General features: G+C 37.9%; 1 protein-coding gene across 1 annotated transcript; it reads right to left on the bottom strand.

The window, feature by feature from the left end:
• Positions 1-3318: 3318 nt before the first annotated feature.
• On the bottom strand, positions 3319-27647 carry slc8b1 (solute carrier family 8 member B1). The gene is made up of 16 exons (XM_088000093.1): positions 27607-27647; positions 27091-27316; positions 21633-21785; positions 19924-19976; positions 19001-19059; positions 17468-17572; positions 16402-16569; positions 16145-16255; positions 15195-15251; positions 14737-14873; positions 14037-14178; positions 11707-11828; positions 8965-9118; positions 7172-7252; positions 7012-7076; positions 3319-4253 (listed from the first exon to the last, which is right to left on the bottom strand). Exons 1-16 carry the CDS (start codon positions 27609-27611, stop codon positions 4065-4067), a joined length of 1827 nt encoding a protein of 608 aa, XP_087856219.1. The 5' UTR covers positions 27612-27647; the 3' UTR covers positions 3319-4064.
• Between the last annotated feature and the right edge of the window lie 19 nt (positions 27648-27666).

The following is a 27666-nucleotide window of genomic DNA, read 5'->3' on the forward strand; positions in this document are numbered from 1 at the left end:
ACATGTTAACTTCTATTAAATTGAAGCTAATTTAAGAATTATAGCCATATTACAACTCCTACCAAATCTTGTTCACCCATCATCCCCTTGCAATTGATTCCATGTTAAGAAATACCTATTTTTAAAATATTAATTCTCATTTTCAAATCAATTTATGACCTACCCTCTCCCTTCCTTTGTAATCTCTTCCAGTCCCAAAATGCCCTGAAGTATCTGCACTCTAATTTTAGCCCCTTAGACATCCTGATTTTACAGATCCTGTCGTTCTTCTGCTCGGCTCTCAGCTCTGCAATTCCTTTCCTTAACCTCTTTGACTGTATCTTTCTTTCCTAAACCTCTCTGACTGTATTTTCCTTTCCTTCTTTAGGAGGCTTGTTAAAAGTTTACTTATTTGGTCATCTCTCCTAATATCATCTTTTGTGACACAATCAACTCCTGAATGAAGCGCCTTGAGGTTACAGGTGCTATATAAATACAAACTCTTACTACTGTACTCTAGTGCGCTCAGATCCCAGGTTCATTTGCAACTCTGTAGTGGCATCCAGTTTGGCTGTTAATTGGGCTTTACTGCAATAAACTTCTGCTTCTTGGATAAACATAAAGTTTAAGTGTATTGGTGTCGCAAAACCAGATTTTCCAGCGCCAGCAGTAGTCATAGTGAAATGTAAGCATACTTTGTGTATGCATTTGTGATAATTTTAAATAGCACTGCACAAGTGAAAAAGTCAGTTGACCGATAGGTGCAGCTATAGAAGCTTCTGGTCCCAGTGCGTGCGCAAAATATTTGTTCCTTTATAAAAAGGTACTGCATTTGTTGTGAACCTTATTGAAAATATACCTTTTAACATTCCTTCGGTTTTATTTTAGGATTCTAAAGGAGAGAGTAGTTAAAATATGCTGCCTATTTTTCCATTTATTTATATACTATTGTCACTTTGTTGAAATAAATTTGAATATACTGTATTTTGTTGCAGTGTTTTAAAAATTTGTAATTTAGTTGGCAAACTAATTAGAAATAAAATAATGCTTCAAAAATGTATTTGAAAATCTATGCCTTGCCTGCGTTTGTGAACGATCTTCACATTTTCATCCAGATTGAAGAGTTGGAGTCAATGCGAGGTGGTTTCCCTGGGTGGGAGTGTATTCTATTCAACTTAGAAAGTTACAAAATCATGAGCTATGCATGCAGTCTTGGAGTTAGCCTCATCTGTGGTAAGATTACTTATTTTACCTACCCAACATATGAGATACATTGAATAATGCCACCTCATGCTGATCTTAGCACATTCTATATTTGATATGGCCACACCCATGTTTGTGGACTAAAGCAAGCATTGGCAAGGCTCTTCTATCAGGTTTATTTTCCTAACTGATCATATTACTGGACTTAGGGCAGCACAGTGGCTAGCAATGCTGCCTCACAGTACCAGAGACCCAGTTCAATTTCATCCTCAGGCAACTGCCTCTGTGGAGTTTGCACATCCTCATGTTTGCCTGTTTCCCCTCTGGGTGCTTTAGTTTCCTCCCACAGTCCAAAGATGTGCAAGTTTGCTGAATTAGCCATTCTAAATTGCCCTTAGTGCCCAGTAATGTATAGGTTAGATAGATTAATCATGGGAAACACTGTCTAACAGGGATTAAGGTTAGGGGGGTAGATGGGTCAAGGCAGGATGCTCAGAGGGTCAGTGCAGATTCGATGGGGTGAATGGCCTGCTTCTGCATTGTAGAGATTCTGAAGTCCGATCTGAAATGGTGGTGTGAAGACTCAATAAAGCAAGAGTGCAGGTTAGTTTTTAAAAACATATGGCTTGTCCATTTCATACTTTCACTGGCTATCCATGTCACACTGTTGTGACCAGTTGACTCATCAGGTTAAATATTTCCCAGATCTTTGCTGCAGTAGATTGGAAATTTATAGCTTAACCCAGGTGATGTCCTGGGGACACAGTTTGAATTCTTCCATCACAGATGGTGGGTTGTTGAATCAACTAAAAATTTGGAATTAGAGTCTACTGATAACTAGGAATTAGTGGTCAGTAAAACCCTACCTGGTTCACTCATGGAAATGGCACCCTTACCTGCTGTGATCTAGATAAGACACCAGACTCTTAACAAGGCAGTTGACTCAACTACGCTCTGAAATTAAGGATAAGTAATAAATGCAAACCTAGCCAGTGACACTTATCTGGTAATAATATACTGCAAGAGATGGAAAATTTGAGAAGCAGACTTGTTCTCACAACACATGTTCTGCTGCACAAAATATTACAGCAGTGATTCCTTCTGAATCTAAAACTGAAGTTTAAAGAACCCATCAATTGTCATTTTGCAAAATTTGGCTCCAAATAAGTGTCAATTTATGGATCATAAAAATGTAGTGTTTTGTTCCTTTCTTTAAAAAAAAAGTGCCTTGACAAATTACCTCAATGAATCAAGAGGACCCAGCAAAGATTTTAAATGGATGATCCAATTACAAAAGGCACTATTTTAAGCAGTGGAATTCAAATGGGAATAATTCTGTTCAGTGAAAATTTGTGGACCTGTGAAAAAGGGAAAATAACTTTTAAAAAAAAACAAACAGCATCACCCTCTAGGTTTAGGTATAAAACAGATTAAAACTTGGTAAACAGATTAACAATAGTCAGGAAAAAGATCTAAGAGTTCACACCTCTTAATCTAGATGCAATATAATCCCATGAAAAGTAAGTGCAGAAGTGTTTGGTACTGTGGAGTAGTAACACCCCTGCCTCAGACAGGAGACCCAGGTTCAAGTCTCACTTGTCTGAGATGAGTAACAACAACTCAAACTGGGGGGGGGGGGGGGGGGAAGTACACTAGATATTTTCTTTACAAACTTTTTCCCAATGAGTCAGATACACAGTGAATAAGAGCCACACAGCCAGGCCCATCAGCCCACCATGTCTATGCTGACCAAACAAGCTACACTAATCCCATTACATGGTTCACAGCCTGGCATTTGATTTAAATTAAGATTTCTTTTTAAATGATGCAGCTCTTAGAGGTGCAATGTTAGTTTTAGCGGTCTGTTTATAGATGGTCATGGACTCATTTCAGACAGGGGTTTTGGTACATGAAAGACAACATCATTTGACTTAAGCTGGAGGGAAAAATAATTGTACAGTTAAAATTGTACAGTGAGAATTCAGTTACAGTTGAAAATGTAAAAAAACATTGAACACTAAATGATGCCAGACTTGGGGAAAAGGGGATACTAAAATGAAAGTTGCTGTGATTTAATTTGATGAAAAATTTGACATATCCTAAACATTTGAGACAATAGATAAGTGAACACAAAGCAATTTTTAAAAGTTAAAATTTATTGCACAAATAAAATATTTACTGTACAATAGTCACTGAATGCTGAATACAGTATGCATTTCTAGAGTCACAAATGGCCTGCACGTGCTGTTTACACTGACAAAATATCCCTTCATTAATAATGTATAGACTGCCAGATGAGGTAACTTATTTAAATAAAAAAAAGAGATCAGTCTTATACAACAGTGCAATGTGTCTACTTATCCAAACAATACGAAACTTTAAGGTACTATACAAAGCTTAGATCAGTAGTATGTCAAGATGGAGGGATGGAGGAAAAAGAAAAAAAAGTGAACCCCATCTTTTGAAAGTCAGAAGAGGTCAGGTTCATAAGTGAAGCATTGTGGACTGAAGCCATGGCATGTGCGCTCAGTGATACAAAGACAGGAATTTTGAATTCATGAAGTTTGTTACAACAAAATGGTTTCATACTCTGTCCACCTTCCACTTTGTTCTAAAAAAAAAACCATAAATCAAGTTTATATACTTGAGGACTGTTCATATTTTCCATTCATCCTCTTTATTCCCATCTTCAGAAGTGGACATTAGGAAGAGAAAAATTAAATAGGAGTTTAATACACGTGAAGTCAAAAATCAATGTGCATGGTATGTTCAGTATAACAAAAAGTTGGTTTCCAGCACCTAACAACCTGTAGTTAAGAACACATTCTTAGATGGAGTGCATGAAGTTAATTTTCAAATCCAAATACCAGAGATGCTGTATTTTAAATATGTATAATGCCTGCTTCAGTTAGTAGTGCTACTACAATAAATAGGACATAGAAAGAGACCAGAATACCACCATATGCTTTTCCAAGTTTAAACCGTTGAACTGGGATCAATATAAATGACATGACAAGACTCAAGCCTAATGATCCGACCAGAATCCAATCCAGGAGGCCATCGCACTTGATCTGGGAGAAAGTAAATCTGAATTAATAACTAAAAAGTACAGTTGTATTAAAGCCACAGTGTGGTTTAGAAAGAGGTTTGATAATCATTTAACAATCTTAAAGTTACCTGGCTTTAGATGTACCAATTCTATGTAATAAATTGGATTATAGCAATTAAGATAGCTAGATAAACTTTGAAGTGGAACTCAAGCTTAGAGTTCAGAGTGGAATGAGTGATTAATGGATCAAAGGTCATCTTACGCAAGAGAACTCTACCAGATGTTTAATCTACACGAGTCATAATGTTGGCTTCTGAAATGACAGATGAAAGTCATTTCTTCCAGCAGTGAGCTGTTGTGCACAAGGGCAATATAAACCAAACACCGAGCTAGTCGAACAAACAGATTTCATACACTTATTGGAATCTTGAACTGCTTAAAACAAACCATCAGGTGGCCCTACAAATTTATACAGAAACTAGTTTGATGCATGTGTCATGATCTACATATGATTGAAAATGAGTGTTGTCCATTTTGTATTGTAAAATGAAATCAGATGGTGTACATTTATATGTCTGTATTCTTTCAGACTATATCAACTCTGCTAATTCAACATAAGTGAGACAGGAATAAGTGATACATTACCCCCAGGAAGGCCACAGGTTAATGAATGTATTGCATTACCTTCATGGTCTTCAGTCATATTCCTCCATATCTCTGGTTTCTCTCCTCCTCCAACCCCCCCATGATCACTTGTTCTTTTAGAGTCAGATGAACAGCATGGAAACAGACCCTTCGGTTCAACCTGTCCATGCCGACCAGATATCCCAACCCAATCTAGTCCGACCTGCCAGCACCCAGCCCATATCCCTCCAAACCCTTCCTATTCATATACCCATCCAAATGCCTCTTAAAATGTTGCCACTGTACCAGCCTCCACCACATCCTCTGGCAGCTCATTCCATACGCGTACCACATGCTGCGTGAAAAAGTTGCCCCATAGGTCTCATATCTTTCCCCTCTCACCTTAAACCTATGCCCTCTAGTTCTGGACTCTCCGACCCCAGGGAAAAGACTTTGTCTATTTATCCTATCCATACCCCTCAATTTTGTAAACCTCTATAAGGTCACCCCTCAGCCTCCGACGCTCCAGGGAAAACAGCCCCAGCCTGTTCAGCCTCTCCCTTTGGCTCAAATCCTCCAACCCTGGCAACATCCTTGTAAATCTTTTCTGAACCCTTTCATGTTTCACAACATCTTTCCGATAGGAAGGAGACCAGAACTGCATGCAATATTCTAACAGTGGCCCAACCAATGTCTTGTATAGCCACAACATGATCTCCCAACTCCTGTAGAGAGAAACTGAGGGCTGGAGATCAGAGCTGAAAATGTGTTGCTGGAAAAGCGCAGCAGGTCAGGCAGCATCCAACGAACAGGAGAATCGACGTTTCCTGAAGAAGGGCTTATGCCAGAAACGTCGATTCTCCTGTTCCTTGGATGCTACCTGACCTGCTGCGCTTTTCCAGCAACACATTTTAAGCTCCCAACTCCTGTACTCAATACTCTGACCAATAAAGGAAAGCATACCAAATGCCTTTTTCACTATCCTATCTACCTGCGATTCCACTTTCAAGGAGCTATGAACCTGTATTCCAAGGTCTCCTTGTTCAGCCACACTCGCTAGGACCTTACCATTAAGTGTATAAGTCCTGCTAAGATTTGCTTTCCCAAAATGCAGCACCTCACATTTATCTGAATTAAACTCCATCTGCCACATCTTAGCTCATTGGCCCATCTGGTCCAGATCCTGTTGTAATCTAGAGGTAACCCTCTTTGCTGTCCACTACACCTCCAATTTTGGTGTCATCTACAAACTTTGTCAAAGCTCCTTGAAACTAGGGCACTTGTAACAATAGTTTTTAATTCTACATTATTCATGGGACAGATACAAAGTTGGTAATTTATCATTGACAAAGCCCGTGAAGAAAAATTGAAGACCAGCTTTCTAGGTATAGTTAACACCAAGGTCTACCATCTATTGTCAAACTGCTTGTACAAAGTCCAACCTTAGCATTTGAAAAAAGTGGTCTCCACCACAAAGTACATTTTCTAGTCAATTTCACACCACAAATTACCTTAATCTCTTACATATGTTCACCAAGATAAAAAAGCTAACTTAAAACAAGGATTCCTCTTTACTGATATAAAAAAAAACAATAACCTGTGTTGTTCTGGATACTGGAATATCCCAAAGAAAAATAAAGGTAATAGTGAACATCTGTTAGATTGTCCTGAAATCCTTTTGTTACATCTAGATTTGAAGAACTAGTGTCTATCCACCTGAATCCTTCACTTCCATTTGAAAAATTTCATCCACCCAAAGATTGGTTTCATTGTCAGCACTGTTCAAGTGGTCAGAGTGCCAAATTCCCAAACATTCATCCTCAGTCTGGAATCAGTCCAGTGCTTCAACATTGCATTCAAAGTTTGGGAAGTCTCATGCACCTCAACCCTCCCACCAGGGTTCCCTTCAACTGGGGTTTTTTTTGGGGAGAGACTTCCAAAGAAACTATGCATCTTGAAAGATTAAAGGCAAATTTTCACTTCCATATTTGTTTTTACAAATTGGATTTTATAAAACACTAGTTTGCCATATGGCACATCACTTCAGATGAATGTTTTTTTTAAAAATAAAATATAGAGGTCGACTATATGGAGCTTTATTTATACACTGAAAAATAGTCAAAAAAAAGTTCAAGTGAAAGAGAATTGGCACATACCTCAAGGACATAATTATTGTAGGGCATTTGAATTAAGGAACTTAGGCCAATGCCAAATAGCATATCTACAATAAAAGTTAAGGAAGGATACAAATTCTAATGGCAACTGCAAATTGTATTTGAATATCAGCAGAAACTTTGCATTTGTTTTAAAGGATACTAAATATTATTCCACCAAAACATGCAGCAATAGCCATACGTTGGTATCCCTGTCGAGCTAGTGTGATGTCAGAGAATAAATCTGAAAGTTCAAATGTGAAAGGAACAGGTTTCTTATCAACAAAAGTGTCAAATACAGCACGATTAGAAATCCATTAACTAAATTCAAGATTTAAACACTCCATCATAGGTGTGATTTTGGGGGTCTACTTGAAACACCTGAAGTTTTGTACACCAAAATTTGTTAGACTAAAATTAAAATAAAGTCATTATCTATTAAAAAGTTTTCATTCAGCATTAAAGCTTTTGTTTGTTTTAAATGGCATAGTCTGCATGTCTATAGTAAAGCAGAAAGAGTAACATGTCATGTCAATGATCAATAACAAAATGTCAGCACACGAAAGACAGTAACACCCAAAAAAGGTTAATGTGGCATCAAAAAGAAAGTGCCACAGTTCCAACGTAGACAGCCTCTTGCTCATTCCTGGCACTAGAGGTCAATGTTTCAAAACAAAAAAAAGTGCCCATTTGAAGAAAAATGGAGTGACATCTTTGAAACTCAAGAAAAAAAAAAGTGTAGGTGATGTGCAGTCTGAATGTTTTTAAAAGCTGTAAGTAGATGGGTATTTCATAAGTAAAAACAAACAGGGTCAAAGGTAATTGGGCAGGCAGGAATGTGCAATTGAGCAGCTATGTTATTGTGTGGTAAAGCCACACTCAAGGGATTAAGTGGCTTTCTCCCAATTCATATTTCTGTCCATCCATGCCTTTATACAAGCTTTCCATGATGTCAGTGTTCCAAAGTGAATTCTTACCTTGGCTGTGAAGCAAAGATACAAAAATATCACATTTATTGACTAATATACTCAAGTGACAAGGTATAATTCAAATAAAAATATTGCACTGTATACCAGAATCACATTTATTCAGTTAGTTTGTGTATTTTTTTTAAAAACACCCAAAATGCAAAATATGTTCTTGGGATTACCTCAAAAGATAGCCATCCAACAAAACAGCACTCCCATGTCACTGCACTGAAACATAATGCAGATTATGTCTCATCAGGTTAAAAAAAAGGTACTACTGTAAATTCTTTACCCAGCACTTATTGGAATCTTTTGAAGTAATGTTCTTTCCATATGATGAATATTTATCCTTCAAAAAGTACTGGTAGCTTATTTGATTTTGTGCAAATTAGATGTTATGCAAGGATAGGAAAGGAGAAATTCTCTGATGGCTGTGACCAACATTCCCTCCAAGCCACACAGCAGCTCAAAAGGTTCCAGAAGAAGTCACTGCCATGCATGGAACTCTGCACACCAGAAAGAGAAAAAAAAAAAATGGAACACTGACCATGACAGGGTTAGATATTTAATATCAGTGAGCAATTAAATCAAAAAAATAGAAGTGGTCAAGGTAGTATGTCTGAATTCAAGACTGTTACACTGGAGCTCTATTTAACTCTGGTACAAACTTAGTTTTCCCATTTGCTGTTTCCAATGAGTTGTTAGCTCAGTTATATTTTTATATTATGCTGGAAAGATGCAGTGCTATTGAGAACTAGTCTATATCTCTCAAATCATGAGATGCTTACAAGCCTAAATGAGACTACATATTCCAACGCCTGTCGTGGCACTTCCAACTAATCCACTGACATTTTAATTCGTTAAAATAAATCCATTCCGAGTGCAAAGAATCTTTATTGCAACCAGTAAGCTAGTTAATGCTCTTGACACCCTGCTCAGCTGACTTTCAAAAAGTGATCCTATCAGAAGCTAAAAGGAAATACTGTACCTCCAACACTGTTTCCCCAGGCTAACAGTGTCAGTCCCAGAACAGTATTACTCAGGTTAAAAATTATTCCAATGGCACGCAAAAGATTCACAACCTCAGTGGCTACAGTGTTAATCAGGATGGTACTGAAGAGAAACCCAATAAAAGAAAATACCTGAAAAAGAAAGCAAATAACAGACACTTAGATTACATGTTTCAAGCAATTAAATTTAATATCAGTGTATGATTATCCAAGTTGCAATTTACACCTCCAGATACATTTGCAAGTCTTGCAGAACTAACCCAGTAAAGACCAATGAAAGTCTGTCAAAAAAACACTAGGAAAGATCCAGCAAAACAAATTAGTCTCATTGTGTTTCCACTGAAACTAAGGAACAGAAACAGCTTAATGCAGATTAACAGTATTGCAATATTCCAGTAAAAACAGCTGCTCAGAAGCAAACCAAGAGTAAATATGATTTTGCTATTTTAATAATAATAATACAAGCATCAAAAGGAGGTATCTAGTCTACTCAAATGGAAGTAAATGGAAGTTGCTAATTTGAGCTATAGATACAATACTGGATACAAAATACAAGCCATTAAAAAGTTTAACAAAATAAAATCAAAGATTTTAAATTATTGTGGCCACAAAGTATTGAAAGTTTTTTTAAAAAATAAAAAAGAAACTCAAGGTTGGCAGTCAAGTCTTCAACAAGCAAGCTCAAGGCTTAGCTGATGTTTGAAACAGTTTAAAAAAATGATTAACAGAAAAATTGCTGGAGAAATTAGGTCTGGCAGCATTTGTGGAGAGAAGATTTTGAAAGGACATCGGACTCCAATGACAGCTCTCTTGCTACATGCTGAATTTCTCCAACAATTTCAGTTAAAATGGTTATTTGGGCAAGCTTAAAATGGGATTAATATAGTCTTGATGGAAGTGGTCAAGAAAAAAAACAAAACAGTGCAGAATAAAGCAGATGACAAGCCAAGAACCGACCTTTGGTCAGAGCATGAGGGAATAAAATGAACCCTCTCCAGTAGTTACATCAGAGTGCAATTCTAAGGAGGAAGTCTTTTAGCTAGGTTGCTAAGAATTAAAAAGGAGTCCAACTTCCTGGACTTCTATTTGAAATCCAACATTCATCTATTTTACTAGCTTATTCAGAGATGTGGATATGCAGTCTCTGTTCTTACCTCATCTTGAGGAACATAGCATTATAAATTTTCTCACTAAACATTTGAAGCATATACAATGTCAGGGGATTCAACAGCCAGTTTCACCAGCTTCCTCAGTGTTATAGTAAACATCCAAAAACAGTTTAATTTGCAAATTTGTGACCTCGGGTCCAAATTAATACTTCTCTCAGAAGCAATGGTTCCAGCTCTGAACTGAGAAAATATACTACTTCCTCTAGCAAGGAGACAGGCAGTTATTTGCTACAAATCTTTATCCTTTTAGGCAATTGGTATTCATGCCAGTCTTGACCCATTAGCTTCAAGTTGGCTAACAAGATTAAACATCTAAACTCCATAGTGCAGTGTGCAGATCATTCTACAAAAAGTGTCTTCCAGTTGAATGAGGAGGCTCTTTATTGGTTTATACTTAAGTTAGTTTTCTTCCAGCTGGGTTCTGCCAGTCTCCTGTGGTCAAGCAGTACAACCCATCCAGTGACCAGTTTGCCCAATTAAATGCAGTATTGTTGAGTTTACGTTGAAGGCATGTACTGTACCTTCAAGAGTGAAAGCTGAAAGCTGGCAAGACTGACATGTGACTGACTAGCAGTGTGCTGGAAAATTGAAAGATGTAACATTTGGCTGTAACCTCGATACCTCAGTTGTTTTCAGAGCAGTTCAAATTTAACCAGGTTTAAATGATGTCCCAAGATACTACAACCCAATAGAATTTGAGCAAACCAACAAGACAATCCAATGTTTGCAGTATATACAAACAAACAAAACAGGCATTTTGGACAGTTAGCCAGAAAGAGCACCAACTGCCACTGAAAGACTGCTTTACACCTCTGTCAAAAAAGTAACTCTTTCCACATGAAACATCTTTGCAGCAGAAGGCTGATGACAACCCAGGGAGATCTACAGAGGAAGATAGACACCAGAGTCAACAGCCACTGTCTGGCTTTGAAAATTAAATTGCTGTAAATTTAATAGGGGCTTTATTGGATCAGTATATTGTTATAGAGTGGGAGGCAAATCTTAAGAGAAAGGAGGCTTAGAGTTGTAAATTGTTGTTTAATGTTCACTTTTAGCATTAAAGAATAAAGTGGATACTTTTGTTAAATAGTGGAATTTGGGTAGTTCTGTCACTCATACTTTAACAGATTACAAGGTGAGGTGAGCTTGTGTGCGTTTGGTTCAAATTAGCAGGAGGATTTACCACCGTGTTGTAACAAGTTGGATAAGTCAAATTGCAGGGGCTCTTTCAGAAACTAACTAACTATTCGGGACATCTGAAACAAAAATTGTTGAAATTCAGCAGGTCTGGTAGCATCTACAGGGAGAAAGCATCGTTAAAGTTGAATCCGGTCACAAGACTGGTTACGTTAACTCTGCTTTCTGTCCAGAGGCTGCCAGACCTGCTGAATTTTACTAATTGTTTGTTTCTGATGTCTAGCATCCGTTCTTGGTTTTGAATAGAGGAAAATTTTAAAATGAAGGACTGAAGTCCAAGACACTGACCTATCAAGTGATTAATACAACTCCAGGTTTAAAAAAAGTTGAGGAAAAAAAAAGGAAATCACTTACACAGTGATATTTTGGTGGTTCCTCATTCTTTGTGGTGAAGAAAATCAGTGCAGCTATAATTAAGGAAATCAGCAAAACAAGAACCCAGACAGGAAATTGATCACCGATGCACAGTAAACCATCTGCAAAAAACAAAAAATACTTCAGTTAAGTCACAAGACAAACAGCTTTAAATGCTTACACCAATTCAAAACGAAACGTTCAAGATTAGAACAACCATGAAATTGCCAGAGATACAAAATTAAGTCCACACTAACTGCGGCCCCACATATAGCTGGGGGCTTAGAAAAAAGCTGCCAACTTTCCTGGCAGGAGGTTTAGAAACATGGCTTTAATGGATTTTTTTTTTTTAAAAATCACATTACAGGAATAAAAGGGAACAAAGCCACATGATAAAAATATAATAGGGGTTTTGGGTCACAGCGGCTGAAGACATGAATACCAGAGGAGGGAGAGGGAACAAGGGTACAGATTAGAGGGTCAAGGTCAATGGTGGCATTGACCTGGAAAGAAAGTTTAAGCAACTTACAGACCCAACAGAAATTGGACCCATGCAAAATGAAGTCTACTTCAGTGACCAAGTCCATTGAAGAGGACTGTACATTCATAAGTTTTACGAAACATCTGCCATGCTTTGGCTAATTCTCAAGGATAATCCAAAAATGTGAGCCCCACCACTGTTTGCTTGGAAACTAAGCCTTCAGTAATGTGCCCATCAAAAAAATAATAATTTTGGCTTAAGTTAGACCAAGGGGAAAATTAAGATTGGCTACTCCTTTCTGATCAAGAGACTTCATTTTCCACTTTAAAAGTTAAATTTCTCTCAAAGTATATAAATAGGTTAATTTTAAACAAAATCTGAACAGTAAAAATAAACTCAGTCCATTATCAGTTTGCATTCTTTCCAAGACTTCTTCCAAATAAAACATTGCATTATTTTAAACTCTAACTGATCCTACCTTAAAAAGCCTCAAGCAGACAAAAGTATTCAAACTTAAATCAATATCAATGGCTTTTGAAACCAATTCCAGCCTTTTCCTACTAACCATCTTTTCTCTATGTCCCTCTATTTAAGTCGTTACCATTTACAGATTCAAGAATCACAGGGCATCTTGAATTGGTTTGTGCTACAGACCTCTAATCACAAACTGGCAGTTTAGAGCTGCAATTGTACCACAGCTGCTGTTGTTTAAAAAGACTGTTCAAGTACACTGACTAGACTCTAGTAATTATAATTCTAAGTATATAGCTTGATGCACTATTGGATGACTGACCCCTCATGCATTGCTAAAACAAAAAACCTTTACTGGCAAGAAACAAAATTTCATGATGTGCACATCTGTTTTAAATTGACTTTGTACATCAAGAATATTTTCTTTTACCTTAAAAACCAACCATATGGAACACTAAACAAAAAAGTAGCCAATTTGTCAGTTTTCTTCATTTGCCCAAATCTCATGACACAAGATTTGTTCATAATACAGTTAAGCCCACGGTCAAATTAAAGTTAGGCAATCTCCATGTTCATTGCATATTATTCCTGGCTTCTCATCTGAAGTGATAACCTTTTGAATAAAAATCATCTAAGTCTACAGGTAGCAAAAACCCATGTTATCCAGTTGATCAATAGGGTAGAGTTTAGATTTTTTTTTAAAAAGTGACTTGTAATTCAAATTTAGGGAGAACTCTAAATGGCCAGGTAGTATGATTACACTACAAGAAATAGGCCAAGGGAGAGCTAGGACATGGAGTTAGAGTTTAACTTTCTGGACATTTTATAAACTTGGCAAACTTTTCCTCAGGCTGATGAAAGATACATTGCACATAAAAAATTCACACATTTGTGCAATTTGGCCTCTTGTTTTTTTTTTAAAAAGTTAGGGTGGAAATGGAAAATCACTTAAAGCAATAAAAAAAAAAGTCACCTGCATTATACTCTGCCAAGCTGAAGCAAGTCAGCAGGTAGAAAAACTCTACCAGGACAAGTACAAAAGCTTTCCAGTACGAAACCGGAACTAAATCTTTACCCCACAAGGAAATGTCCCAGCTGTCCTGGTCTTGGAGATCATCTCACCAGCAACCCAACTGCTTGGTGCCAGCTCAGGCTAGTGCCCTCTGCATGATTAAACATACTGTCATTTCAGCCAGATGCGACTTTCTATTTGTTTCTTGGATATGCAATTGATTTAGTGTATGGGTTAAAACAGCCCAATTGCTGTTGATCAGGTAGCCTGAAAATAATCCTCATTCCAAAAGGCAAATCCATCTAGGACTACTTAGAAAGCTGGACATTTCAGATGAAAAACAGAATCAAAGAAAAAAATTCTTACAATAGCCAGATTTAAATGCAAGGATGCAGACAAGTGAGCCAGTAACAACTTGTAAACAGTTCAAAGGGCGTTTCCAGTTATGGCCTTCCTGGTCGAAATCCACCACAGGTATGCAAATTAGAAGGAAAAACTCAATTGGCAGCTAAAAAAAAAGCAAAAACAAAGTGGTTCAGTGAAAACATAATTAAGTGTTGATTAGTTGCTTAATTTTTGCATTTACTTTATCCAGGCAGATTGCCAAGTTTAAGACAAAAAGCTTAACCACATGAATCCTAAAAAAAGTAGACAAAAATGGAAAATCTCGAGACAAAATTTTGAAACACGCCACTAATGGAAAACAGGATGACTCAGATCAGTTCTGGAAGATTCATTGTAATGTGCACATGAATGTGTGCGAGAGTGGAAAGAAGTGAAAATAATCAGGCAGTTTCTAATGCAGGACCTGAACATTTTACTAGTCTTCCAGGCAGTGTACAATAAGTTACAACTCTTAACATGACACCACAAGTACTACAGAGAGAAAAAAAAATTAAACATTTAGAGGGTTAAACTCCAAAAGAATTTCACCTGCATCTAAAATGAGTTATGCACAAGTCCACTTCCAATTATTTTCTTGGGACTGGCCAAAGAAAAAAAAAATGCATAAACCTGCCATTTCTTCCTATATGGAGTTTTTAAATAAAAAAAAAGTTAGAATCACCAGCGAACATTTGAAGATCTTCCAGGGCAAGCGTCGTCTTCTCCATTCCTGAAAGTCAATGGGGTTGAGAGAGTCCAACAAAATGGATTTTGTAGATTTTGATTCTTCCGTTCTAATCAAAGGTTGATACTCACTTGCTTTAAAAAAAAGATAAAGTCTTACACTTCAAGGGAATCAATTGAGGAATTAACATGAATTTTAAACCTCTAAAATACAGGTTGCATGAAATACCACAAGTTTGGATATAACTACTGTAATTTTAATCAATGAACAGCTAATCTTGCAGTGCATTAGGTGAAGGGTTTAAGTTGGTGGATTAGTAAGGAGAATCCTCAACCTAGTGGTAAATTGTAATTGCCAACTTGAAAGCAAATTTCAAACAGGATGGACAGTTAGAAGCTGTGAAATGCTTCCACACATCATGAACATTACATTGTTACAATAAAAGAAATGTTCACCATCTTCATAGTAACGTGTCCTGATGCAGGATGGATTTGTATCCTCTACGTCACAGACTAAAAAAAAAAAATCATACAGATAGTGATTAAACAGAGTTATAAGGTCAAACTCCCGTCACCCTGCCTCATAATAGGGGTGTTGTGACGGCCTCAAAAATGCAATTAGTAAAGCAGAAAATTTAGACTTTTTTAAAAAATGCATGGCATGAAGTTACAAAACCAAACCCCAAAAATGTCAGCAGTTAAGTGAATAACATTTTGAGCAAGCCTATCCGATCATTCAGTGATATCACGGCTGATCTGTGGCCTGATGCCAATTATCTGCCTTTGGCCCATATCCATAATACTATTTGTCTAAAAATTAAAAGCAGAGATAGACAAGTTTAGCAACTAATCCTGCATCCATGGTCATTTGGAGCGAGTTCCAAATATCTACCACTTTGTACAGAAATGCTTCCTAACATCACATGTTGAATCTGGCCTAAATTCTTAGGCTAGGCCTTTTAGTTCTACAATCCCCAGCTAGTAGAAACAATAACTATAGCTCCCAGGTATTTTCCTGTTAATACCCCGAATATTTCAAATCAGATCACTGCTTAACCTCAACATGCCTAGTTTGTATAATCTCAACTCAAACTTAACCTTTGAAGCCCAGTATCATTCTTACAAGCCTAAACTATATCCCTGCAAAGGCCAACATATACTTCGTAAAAAGGTGTAGTGCCCAAATCTGCCTATAGTACGCCAGTGGGGTCGAGTGCAAGAGCGCGATGTAGTGTTCATCAGAAGAGGGAATACGAATACTCTAAACTTAATGTGGGAAGGGAAAAAAGGTTCTTTTCAATGATGCAACATAAACTGTGGGTAGAGACATTGGACCATCAACTGCAATGATTTGAATCTTTGAACAATGTGATCTATTAGCTGGTTAAGCAATTCAGTTCACTTACATTCAGACTGACATGTATAAAGGGAAGCATGTTCCTGGTTTTTGCACTTTTGGTAAATTAGGCTGCTTATGATTACTGTTAATACATATACTGCATACAGTGCCAAGTAACCTAGAGAAAAAAGTTAATAGAAATTAATTTCATGACATAGTCCAGCAAGTTTACATTCAATTCAAAAAAGGTCTTGCAGTAATTTGATCAATCAAGTAGTCAAACTAAAATTGGTAGAATTTACCCTCCACCAAAATCTTCCTCACCAAGTGCTTGTCCCAAATCAATGCTCCCAAAATAGAGGATTAGAAAGGTCCAGAAGACTGCAGCCATGTAGAATATCACATCTCGAAGAAAGGGCCTTGATGCAACTATAAATGGACTTGCAAGGGCAACACCACCAGCAACAACAGTGGTCACAAAAATGCCAGCACCTGAAAAAAAAAGGTAGATTTGCAGAACTTCATTTAGGTGACCTGGGCCACCTTAACTCAATCTGAAAAGCAAGAACATAGTTTAAACTATCTCCAGGTACTTCAAAAGAAACTGTAGTTCAATGGTAACCAGGCAATGATTTAATCTCCAATCAATATCTATTACATTGAAATAGTTCCTATCCCATTTCCCTGACCAATCAGATAATAAGATTGGACTAATAAAAATCTTAGGTTGGGCTCAAGATGCCAATAACATCCTGCTGCTGTGCCATTGCATTTCACGTAATCATGGAGATTCAAGAACATGAGATCAAAACCACAGGCAAGGGTCATTACATTTGACTTAATTGACTAGTCTAGAGGACATGAGTCAAGCATATTGTTTGATCTCGAAGAAGGGCTTATGCCCGAAACGTCGATTCTCCTGTTCCTTGGATGCTGCCTGACCTGCTGCACTTTTCCAGCAACACATTTTCAGCTCTGATCTAGAATCATGTCAACCAGACCAGGCAGAGTTCCTTCCCCGAGGGACATTAGTGAACCTCATGGGTTTGAGGGTGGCTACATGATCACCATTGATCATGATGCAAAACCATTAGTATTAAAACCCATTAGCACAAATAATGGAATCTTGAAGTCTACAGCAAGAAATTGAAGAATCTAGCAGTGCCATTAATTGGTGTTTCCAAACTTTTAGTCGAGGCTCAAGCTTTAAATACTGCCAGTAGGAGGGTTACATTGTGCCAGGTGCCCATGTGGCACACTTCCAAAATAAGAGGGAAGCCAAGCCAATTGTACCACTACATAAGTCAGTTATCAAGCACTATCACCTTTAGGACTTAAACGATTCAGCACTAAATTAAAATTACCACAAGATTAATTAACAACAACTTACCAAACAAAGCTCCAATTGCCAGGTTTGCTGTTCTTGGATCAGAAAAGGCTGCTATTGCACTGAATACATCAGGGGCTCCATTACCCAGAGCAAGAAAAGTCACACCATGAATAAAATCCAATCAAGGAAAAAAGTCAAACAGAATCAATTGCAATGGACAATCCCCCACGTCCCCAAACTGTATGTACACAATTTTAAAAAGACATTTATATGGTCATTTGATACAGAACTCATTGAGAAAATGCAAAAATAAAAGAACTTTGTTCTGTATGTACAAAAAAGATACGTACAATCCTGTTCGTAAACTGATTTGTTCGTGAATGGGGTCGTTTGTATGTCGAGGTGCTACTGTACAAGCAAATATCAGATAATGGTGGCAACTAGAATGTAAAGCAAATAAGGTGAAAAAGGTGATCATGCAGATGGAAAACTAAAATAAAAATAGAAAAAACAAACTTGGTCGTATATGGAACACACATTCTGGAGCCGAACACACAGTGAGCAAGTTAGTGGTTCATTACAGTCAAGCAGTCATGGCAGGGGCTAGTGATGCAGTTTGCTACTGAACAAACATTGATTTCCTCATTATTGTAGATTGAAAGGAAAAACTCCCACTTAGCCACAGCTTAATGTCAAGTAAATAAACAATAGACCTAGGTTTTATTGGTGTGCAGGAAACTGCTAATTTACATTTTATTTTGGTAAATTTTGTTTCCATCACCATCGCTATGTTTGGTTTAAGTCACCGGACCAGAAATGTTATCTTCAATTGCTCTTCACAGATGCTACCAGAACTGTGCAATTTTTCAGGCAACTTACGTTTTTGTCACAGGTTTACAGCATCGGTAGTTCTTTCAGTTTCTAAATAACCATGTTGGATACAAGTTAGCATTATAAACCCTTGATCATGAACACAGATGTTCAAATAACTGCTCAGCAAGTGTTCCAACACAAAATATGCTTGATGTTAATAAACGAGATAATTTTCCTGTAGAGTGGTACAGGGGTTCAAGACGACAACATTAATCCAGAGCTTGAACTCGGCAGTTACTGTGACATGGAGACTAAACTTGTCAATGCATTCTAATATTCAATTATGCAAGTTTTATTAAAAACTTACAATATAATTACTAGAAGCTAAGAGTGAGAGGCCCATTAGGAGATAGCTGCTTCAAATCTAAAATCAGAAGTGAACTAGCAGCATACAAGGACAGATACAGCACAACTCCAAATGGCCTTGCAAGCACAATCTTTTTCAACATAGAAAAAAAAAATCAGATGATTTTACAAGAACGCTTTTTAAACTAAAGCACATTTGCTTTCCTCAATAGCAAATATTAAAATTACTTCATCTTTACAGAGCCACAGTTCTAAAGTGCAAGGACAACTTTGAATAAATTCTTTGAAGTTTGCCAAATGCGATCAATTGAACATACTAGGACAAAACATGAATAAAATAGCAGTGTTCAGAAGTTACCATTTAGTTAAATTGGTGAATGAATCCAAGTACTTACAGATGTTAGAAAAAGGATACTGCCACATTATGCGATAATTTTAAACTTGCAGCAATGGCTGCCAGATTAGGACAAAAACTAAAATTTAAGACAACAACATTTAGTTAATTAACAGCTGTAATATTGAGAATATTGAAAGTTAGTTCACACTAATATTCAAAATCAGTAACCATATATTGTATTAATTCACATTTACCACCATCTGAAATACAGATTGATTACTTAAAGAACACCTTGAGTGAAGTTGATGGTATATGGACAGACTCCCAATTGTTTAAAATACTTTTTTTTTTGGGTGTTATTTTTCATTGTAAAGACTTAAACAAGGGTATGAAAGAGAGGCAGGTGATTGGTCCATGTGCCGGCTCTCGAACAGTACAATGAGATTGCTACAAGTGCAGTCCTTCACAGGTTTGACTGACATACATGACATTCCAAAAACAGAGGGGGGATAAAATGGTTTGTGGAAAATAGAAGTACAAGACACCATGTAGAGAATCATAACAGCATGGCACACTGTCACAGAAAATGTACCAAAGTGAGGAAGAGAATTTTGAAGGTAAACGTGAACACTTGCTGTATCCCTTAGATATTGCAGCAGAGATTTCTATCCTACAGTTTAACAATGGAGCACAAGAAATTATTGTCCAACACTAACTTCACCCCAGGTCCAGGGTGGCAGACCAAATATTCACACTTGAGGCAGCAATATTTACCAACCTCTGAGTATGCAATTACTATGAAGAGAATTTGAAATGCTGTATTTATCATAAACGTGTGGAGGAATGCTGTTGCACTAAGATCCAGTTATATTTTTACACTTTTCTGCAAATCAAGATGACAAAACTAATCCTTCATTGTTTTGAAAACCCCAGCAACAGGAGTAAAGACTTTATAACTATTAAGAGTTACAATTGAACACGAAAGCAAAAATATACTTACAATAATTCAGCTGTTGTCCCAAGAAATGCAAATAGATAGAACAACCAAATAGCCTGTAAAAGCAACATTTTTGGTCAATTGGTACAATACTTCAATTGAGTAATTTTTTTCCCCCCCCCAATGAAATGCATTCACCATTTAAAAGCTGATAATCTGACAAGTCAGTTTTCCAGAAACTTAAATCCATGCCCCAAAACACAATTCATTCTACAGATTTCTTACATTTTCCCTCTCCCCCATTATCGTCTCTTCCCTCACTTTATAGTATATCAACAAATTAGTTTAAACACTTTATTGTCAGAGCTGTATCTAGGAGTTAAGAATGAAAGATAATATCATTGAAACAAGATGCTGAGTGACTGAACAGGGTGAGTGTTGAAGGGTCATTTCCAATTGTGGAAAAGACTAGAATTGAACACCAAACTTCCAAAATAAAAAAAAACAAACAAAAAAAGTCTTTGAATGAATGATGGAAATGAGGAGAATGAAGCGTCAAATGTCTTTGCACTTCCTCAGAGTGGAGGAAAGTAGACTCATTAAATATTTAACAGCCCAAAGTAGATACATTCTGGTCTCAAAAAAAAAGGGAAAAAAAAACCAAAAGAGATACTGAGGCTAAGTCAGAGAATGGAGTTGTACTGAGCAACAACACAGCCAGAGAGGTACAATTCCTACAAAAGCATTTCTTCCATTGTAAGCGCAAGAAAACTGGAAAAAGAAATTGAATTCCTACATACAGTCCATAAAATCTATCAGCAGCAAACACTCCTTACAAAGAGGTACTTGAAAAGATAGTGAATAGTGCCAGCTTATCTACAGATGGTAATGGCACCAGAGGAAAGTTTGTTGTACACAATTCACCTAATATGAAGTGGCATCTGCAGAAAAAAAAAACAAATTCCTACTGCTTTATTCCATCTAAACTCACGTTTGTATCTAACACTTTCATCCAGGGTTCGTTCTCGCCTGGAAAGGTTGAGGTATATGGGCCAGATGCTGGCAGGTGGGACTAGATTGGGTTGGGATATCTGGTCAGCGTGGATAGGTTGGACCGATGCGTCTACTTCCATGCTATACATCTCTATGACTCTATGACAGAGCTTTGAATAATCTGATAATATTATATGCAGGAAAACAATGAATCTGAATCTAGCGGAAAACACTGCGTGGGGGTGGGGGGGGGGGGGGGGGGGAAGAAGGGAGGAGGCTGTCAGTGGTGGAGTCCCTTACACTCCAGAGAAAAAAAAGTGATGGTTACACTGAGATCAGATGAAACATCTAAGAGGCAATTACAGCATTTCTTCAAACTACTTGGCTGTCTCTGATCTAACCAAAGTAATGGCAATAATTGGGTCATTAAAATGATGCACTACTGGTTCTCAAAACAGGGCAAGATGATAAACAGGATTGTAACTCAAGTTGCCAGAAATCAAATCTCTAACAGACTTTAATATTTAATATAAAATTCACTTTTAAATGTGAAGGCCAATGTACCAGATATTAGCAACTGTCAGACTATAAGTTACTGATTTAGTTTCCTGATGATCAAATGGTCAGAACCACATGACTTTAAAGCAGGCAGTAATAGTTCATCTGGTTTTCAGCTGCATTATGTTTGCTGTAAATACACAACTCTTGGTGCCCTTTTCTGGCTTTAGATTTAGCATGACGTTAAATGCAGATTTTTTTAGTGGTTTAAGAAAACTTACATACAAAAAAACAGCCAATGGTAGCAGGTTGTGGCGAAACCCACAGATGGCCCCCTGGAGGTAGTCAATAAAGCCACTGTCCAGTTTGCAGTCTTCTGTTGTTTTCACAAATGAACACCACTGGGATCCATTCAGCTGCAGCACACTATGACACTAGAAAATGAGAAAAGAAAGAAGAAACGAGTTGCTTGGCTCACATTCAGTTTACAATATAACAAAACCCATTCCAGTATTTGTTTTCCCCCATAGTAATCTTTCAGGTCTCGGAATCCTGTTAGTGTCCATAAGCAATTAGATGTTAGTCTTAATGTTAATGGCCAAGGTGGGAAAGCAGATTTCAGTTAAGATTTTTGCAAGTTATAATAGATCAATGGCAAAAAAAAAGGTAGTTTTAAAATGTTGCCAATAAATCTTATTAGGTCTAACAGCAACTGTGGAGAGAAAGCAGAGTTAATGTTTTGACCCCTGGATCAAAAACACATTCTGCTTTCACTCCACAGATGCTGTCAGCCCAGCAGAGTCTCTCCAGCAACTTCTGCTTGTGTTTCAGACTTCCAGCATCCGCAGTTCTTTAAGAAAATGTTGCTGGTGTGTTTCAGCCACTAAAGAAGAAGTCAGCTCCATCTTAAGTAGCAATCACTACTGATTCAGCCTATACAACTTCTGGAAAATAGCCAACTAACATTTGATCAACTTATTTAAAACTGACTTTTGATTACAAACATTTCGAAACAGGACTTTAGAGCGAGAAGCAGAGTAATGACAATATACAGCTTTAGAGTTCTGCCAGGAGCAACTAGTCACTTCCAGTTTAAACAGCACACCCATCAGTTGCTTTAAGCACTTGACTTTTGCAAGGTTCTCCATTACTTGGATGGTCTCCAGTTTCTACACTAATTCCACCATGGCTGGTCATTGCTTCATTAAGTGGAAATTGTATAGTTCTCATTAAAAGAAGTTCAATAAATATTATAATAATCTACCACAAAAGCAGGCAGGGTACATTTGGAAGAGATTACCCCTCCCATAACTCACTTTCCAGTTGATGGTTCAGTGTCATTCTCTACACTTGCCTGAAAGCTTAGATTACCTTTCCTTCAATCTCTACCCTTCATGTCATAACTGACTCTGCCTTCAATATCTTCATTTCTGGGGATTGTCAAACAACCATATATTCAATAGAAGCTTAGTGCTTCCCACATCTTCCTTCATTGCACTCCTCAACCCTTACTTTCTGTTGAGAAAATCTGACAAATGTTTACCATACTAGTATTTAAGATCAATCACTTTGTTTAAAAAAAAAGATTGCTCACACCATGCTTGCTCCATTTCCAATGGAACGTCTCATCTGCTGTCTGCAGATGGATAATAGCATTCTCCTCATCCTCACCTCCCACAATCTTTTATTTGATCGCTCAACCAACACCATTTCCAAATGGACTTCTCATTTCAGCAATCCAAATAAACAGTTCTGTGAACATAGCACTTTTTCATGCAACTGCAGAAAATATATCACTTGTAACCTCATTTGTCAACTTAAACACATTCTAGATGAAAGGATACTTAACTAGACAGGAAAGCAGATTATTAGGAGCGGTGATAGATTGAGAAAAGGGGAGGTACACCATTTGCTGAAAGCAAGCATACAGATGCAACAGCAAATGCTATGTTGGCCTTCATAGCGAAAGGATTTGAAGTGCAGGAACAGGGATGTTATGCTGCAACTGTACAGGGCCTTAATGAAATCATATCTGGGAGTATCATGCAGAGTTTAGTTTTCTGACGACAGATGTTCAGGTTGAGATAGTACAACAATCCTGAAGGGCTTATGCCCGAAACGTCGATTCTCCTGCTCCTCGGATGATGCCTGGCCTGCTGTGTTTTTCCAGCACCACATTTTTCAACTCTGGTACTCCAGCATCTGCAGTCCTCACTTTCTCATAGTACAACAATCAATCATTTACCAGAAAGATTCATGGTATGGCAGGGCTGGTTTTTTTTGAAAAAAGAATGAACAGCTTGGTTAAGATTATATTCACTGGAGTTGTGGGGGGTGTGGAAAAGGAGGGTGAAAGTATGTGGTTGGAGAGAATCAGAAACCTATGAAATTCGCAGCAAGGTAAACACAGGAAGAATATTCCTGATGACCATGGAGTCTAGAACTGGGAGAGGGGGGGGTAGGTCATTTTATAACAAATGGGGAGACATTTCATTTCTTCTCCCAGCTGAATGCGGAAGCTGTTAAAAGTCAAAATAATGACTATTCAAAAGTTAAACATAATCCTTTGAGCGTTTTAGCACAGAGAACGTGAGAACAGGGTACTGAGTTGAACAATCAGCCACAATTATTAAATAGCAGAACCTAATAGTTACATGTTTCATTGCCTAAGCTGGTTATTTTGATGTTTCACTTTGGTCTGATGCAGAGATCCTACGGCTGGCCTCTTACATTGTTCCAAAGACTAAAGTTAAACTCGAGGAACCACAATCCTTTAATCGGTGAGGCACTTCACAAACTTCCAGACTCCCTGTAACCCCGGTCTTGATACTCTTTTGCTCTGGGCAATAGCTGTTCATCATTTGCCATTCTCACATCCTCAACTCTGGGCTCTTTTCTCATCTCAGTACTGCTCCCTTAGCCAGCAACTAGTCATGTAATCTCCCATCTTCTATCCAATCACTTCTACTTTTTGTAAAAAGAAAATTCACACTTCCCCACCCCTTCCACTTCCACTTAAAATTTCTAATTCTCTTGTTATTCTAAAAAGGGGACAGAGTAACAAGTTAACTTTCCTTATATTGCCCAGCATTTTAGTATTGGTTGTATTTTCCATTCATGCTTTAATTCACATGATTTTTATCTACATCCTGCTTGGATGATGTCAAAAGATTCATTCCTAAAAGTGATAGGACAAACATCTAGTGGCAAGGCCATTAAAACAATTATTGTCACTTTTTTAAAAAAGTGACATTAAGGGCAAGTACTTGCAGTGTTCTACTAAGGTTGGAGGTTTTTAAAACCTTAAACTGTCAGTCTTAGCTCAGTAATAACTTTCTCATCCAAGTCCGAACATTTTGTTTCATGTTCCACTCCAAAAGCAATATGTACATAATCCAGATGGCAATTAGGGCAACACTATTAAACAGCATTTTGGCCAAATAGGAGCAAGTCTAATTGTTTTATTCCTTCAAGAACAGTGTTGCTTCAGGAGCAGAATATGCTAATAAGCCAAGGACTAGCTTGAAACCACATGACCGACTGCTACATGCAGGCTATTTGTGGCTGCACTTCCTGCTTTACATGAGTGGTCATACATTTCAATTATGAAAGTACTTTGGCTCAGAACCCCTACAGCTTGGAAAGAGGCCATTCAGCTCACTGAATCTGGTACGACCCTCTGAAAAGAATCCCACCTGGATCCATCCCCACACAATGTTTTAAAAAACCTATGGCTAATCCACAGCCTACACATCCCTAGACACTAGAGCAATACATGGCCAATCCTCTTAGCCTGCCCACCTCTGTGCAGGCAGGAAGAATCGCATGCAGGGGAAAATGACGACTGTGCAAACTCCATACAAGACTGGAATCAAACCCAAGTCCCTGGTGCTGTGAAGAGGCAGTGCTAATCACCGTGCCACCATGTCAGCCTAAAAATGTTAATGATGTGGAAGTGCCAGTGTTGGATTGGGGTGGACAAAGTTTAAAAAAAAAATCACAACACCAGGTTATAGCCCAACAGGTTTTTGAAAGTACAAGCTTTCAGGGTGCTGCTAGCTACCTGAAAGAGCAGCACTCAGATTGTACTTTCAAATAAACCTGTTGGACTATAACCTGATGTTGTGTGACTTTTAACTAAAACACTTAAAGTCATCCTGAAGGTTACAAAAGTTGTATAACTGAACACCTTTAGCACTCAGCAATCTGGGGCTCAAAAAAATTGCTACCCTTTAATGAGGATGGGGAGAACCAAGACATGATTAAAATGTAGTATTCTTACCTAAAACTGAAATCAGTCAACTTAGAATAAATTATTATTCATTTGCTTATTGAATATAAAAAGCAAAATCAATTTATATTCAATAAACTATATTATAATGTGAACGTTAGATTAAGCTGGAGCAAAAAAAAAAACATGCAAGTTAGGAAACAAAGTTTAAAAGTCTGACGAGCCACCATCTAAATAACGCAAGTTTGCTTTCACTAATTCTTTGGCAGTGGCCCAAGTACTGAACTTTTTAAACCTAGGTTTAATTGCAGGTATTATGCCATTACTGCAAAATGCCTCAAACCAGTTCTGGACTGGTTGAAAATAAAAATTTAACCAAATTATTTCTGCACCAAGTCAGAAACCATACTACTTCTTCCAATCACATTCCCATGAGGACAACATATAGATGTCAAGCCAAGGATCTATTTTACAGGGAGTGGGGGTGGGGAAGGAGGAAAGAGAGAAGGGAAGCCAAGGGAAAAGTGGAAATCAGAAGTCAGATTTGTACAGCACAGAAACAGACCCTCTGATCCAACTCATCCATGCCGACCAGATATTCTAAGATTAATCCAGTCCCGTCTCCCACTAATCCTTCATATTCATGTACCCATCCAGATGCCTTCTAATGTTGTAACCCACTTCCACCAGCAGCTCATTTCACACATGCACCACCCTCAGAGGAGTTACCCCTTAGGTCCCTTTTAAATATATGCCTTCTAGTTTTGGACACCCCCACCCCAGGGTAAACACTTTTGGTATCTATTTACCTTACCCCTCATGATTTTATAAAAAGGTCACCCCTCAGCCTGCAACACTCCAGGAAAATTAGCCCCAGCATATTCAGCCTCTTTATCGCTCAAACCCCAGCAACATCCTTGTTAATTTTTTTTTAAAAAAACCCTTTCAAGTTTCAGAACATCTTGCCTATAGCAGAGAGACCAAAACTGCACGCAGTATTCCAAAAGAGGCCTAACCAAATATCCTGCACAGCCCCAACATCACCTGCCAATTCCTTTACTCAATGCACTGACCAGTGCAAGATATACCAAACACCTTCACCATCCTGTCTACATGCGACTTCACTTTCAAGGAAGTACGAACAGACACTCCAAGTTTATTTGCTCAGCAACACTCCAAGAATTTTTTTAAAAATACCACGGGAGATGCTTGGCCAAGATCGAAACAAGGGATCAGTGGTTTCCTGGACTTGGCAAACTGCATGCATTGCACTAACCACAACAGAAGTCCTGAGCAACTTGAATTAGGTTCACTTCAGCAGCAATTGTGACAAAAAGCTAATTAGAGATATCCATACATCATAAAAATACCCTACTTAGTTGCAGTAAACTTAAGCACAAAAAGCTCTTTTCTGTATGTTCAGAGTCAAAAAAGTACGGTTCCTTCAACATGTAGCTTCACATTCTGTATATTGCATTAGGTTTTCTGTATTATATGTTACAAAGTACCTCCACAACAGCACTGGTCCCTCCTATAAGCAGCAGATTAAATGCACTTTCATTGCCGTTAAGAGCGCTCTTGGAAGAGCGAGGTTCACTTTTTCCTACAGCGGTTCCAACACGATATGATTCAGCCGTCATCTGGGGCGCAGCTACAATACACGCGATAGCCCAGACCAAGAGGGAGCAACAAGCCACGGCCGCATTGCCGCCTGTCATTACTGGAGGTCGATATCTAGAGAAGGGTTAAAAATAACTCGAATTCAGGTAGAGAACGAAGCCACAAAATACAATCCCGGCGTCCACACTCTGGTTCAAATCTCAGGTGAGCACACCAGGAAGCATATACGCTGCTACTAAAAGTCCTGGGGAAATCCACCTCATAACATTACTCCATAAACAAGCTGATACGCATTTCAAAATCAGAACCACTTCCCATTCCTAATGCATTTGCAAAACGTGTAAATCTAATCGTCCTCCTTATGAAAAACGCCGACAAGAGGGCTCAGCGAAATAGGCTTGTACCTCATACCAAACTGACCGCCTCTCTGCTACCAGCTCAGCTCCAAACTACATCATCGCTTC

This window comes from Chiloscyllium plagiosum, unplaced genomic scaffold (genome assembly GCF_037043375.1).
Source record: "Chiloscyllium plagiosum isolate Xiang-an unplaced genomic scaffold, Cpla_swu_hap1 HiC_scaffold_24, whole genome shotgun sequence".
NCBI classification, from domain to species: Eukaryota; Metazoa; Chordata; class Chondrichthyes; order Orectolobiformes; family Hemiscylliidae; genus Chiloscyllium; species Chiloscyllium plagiosum.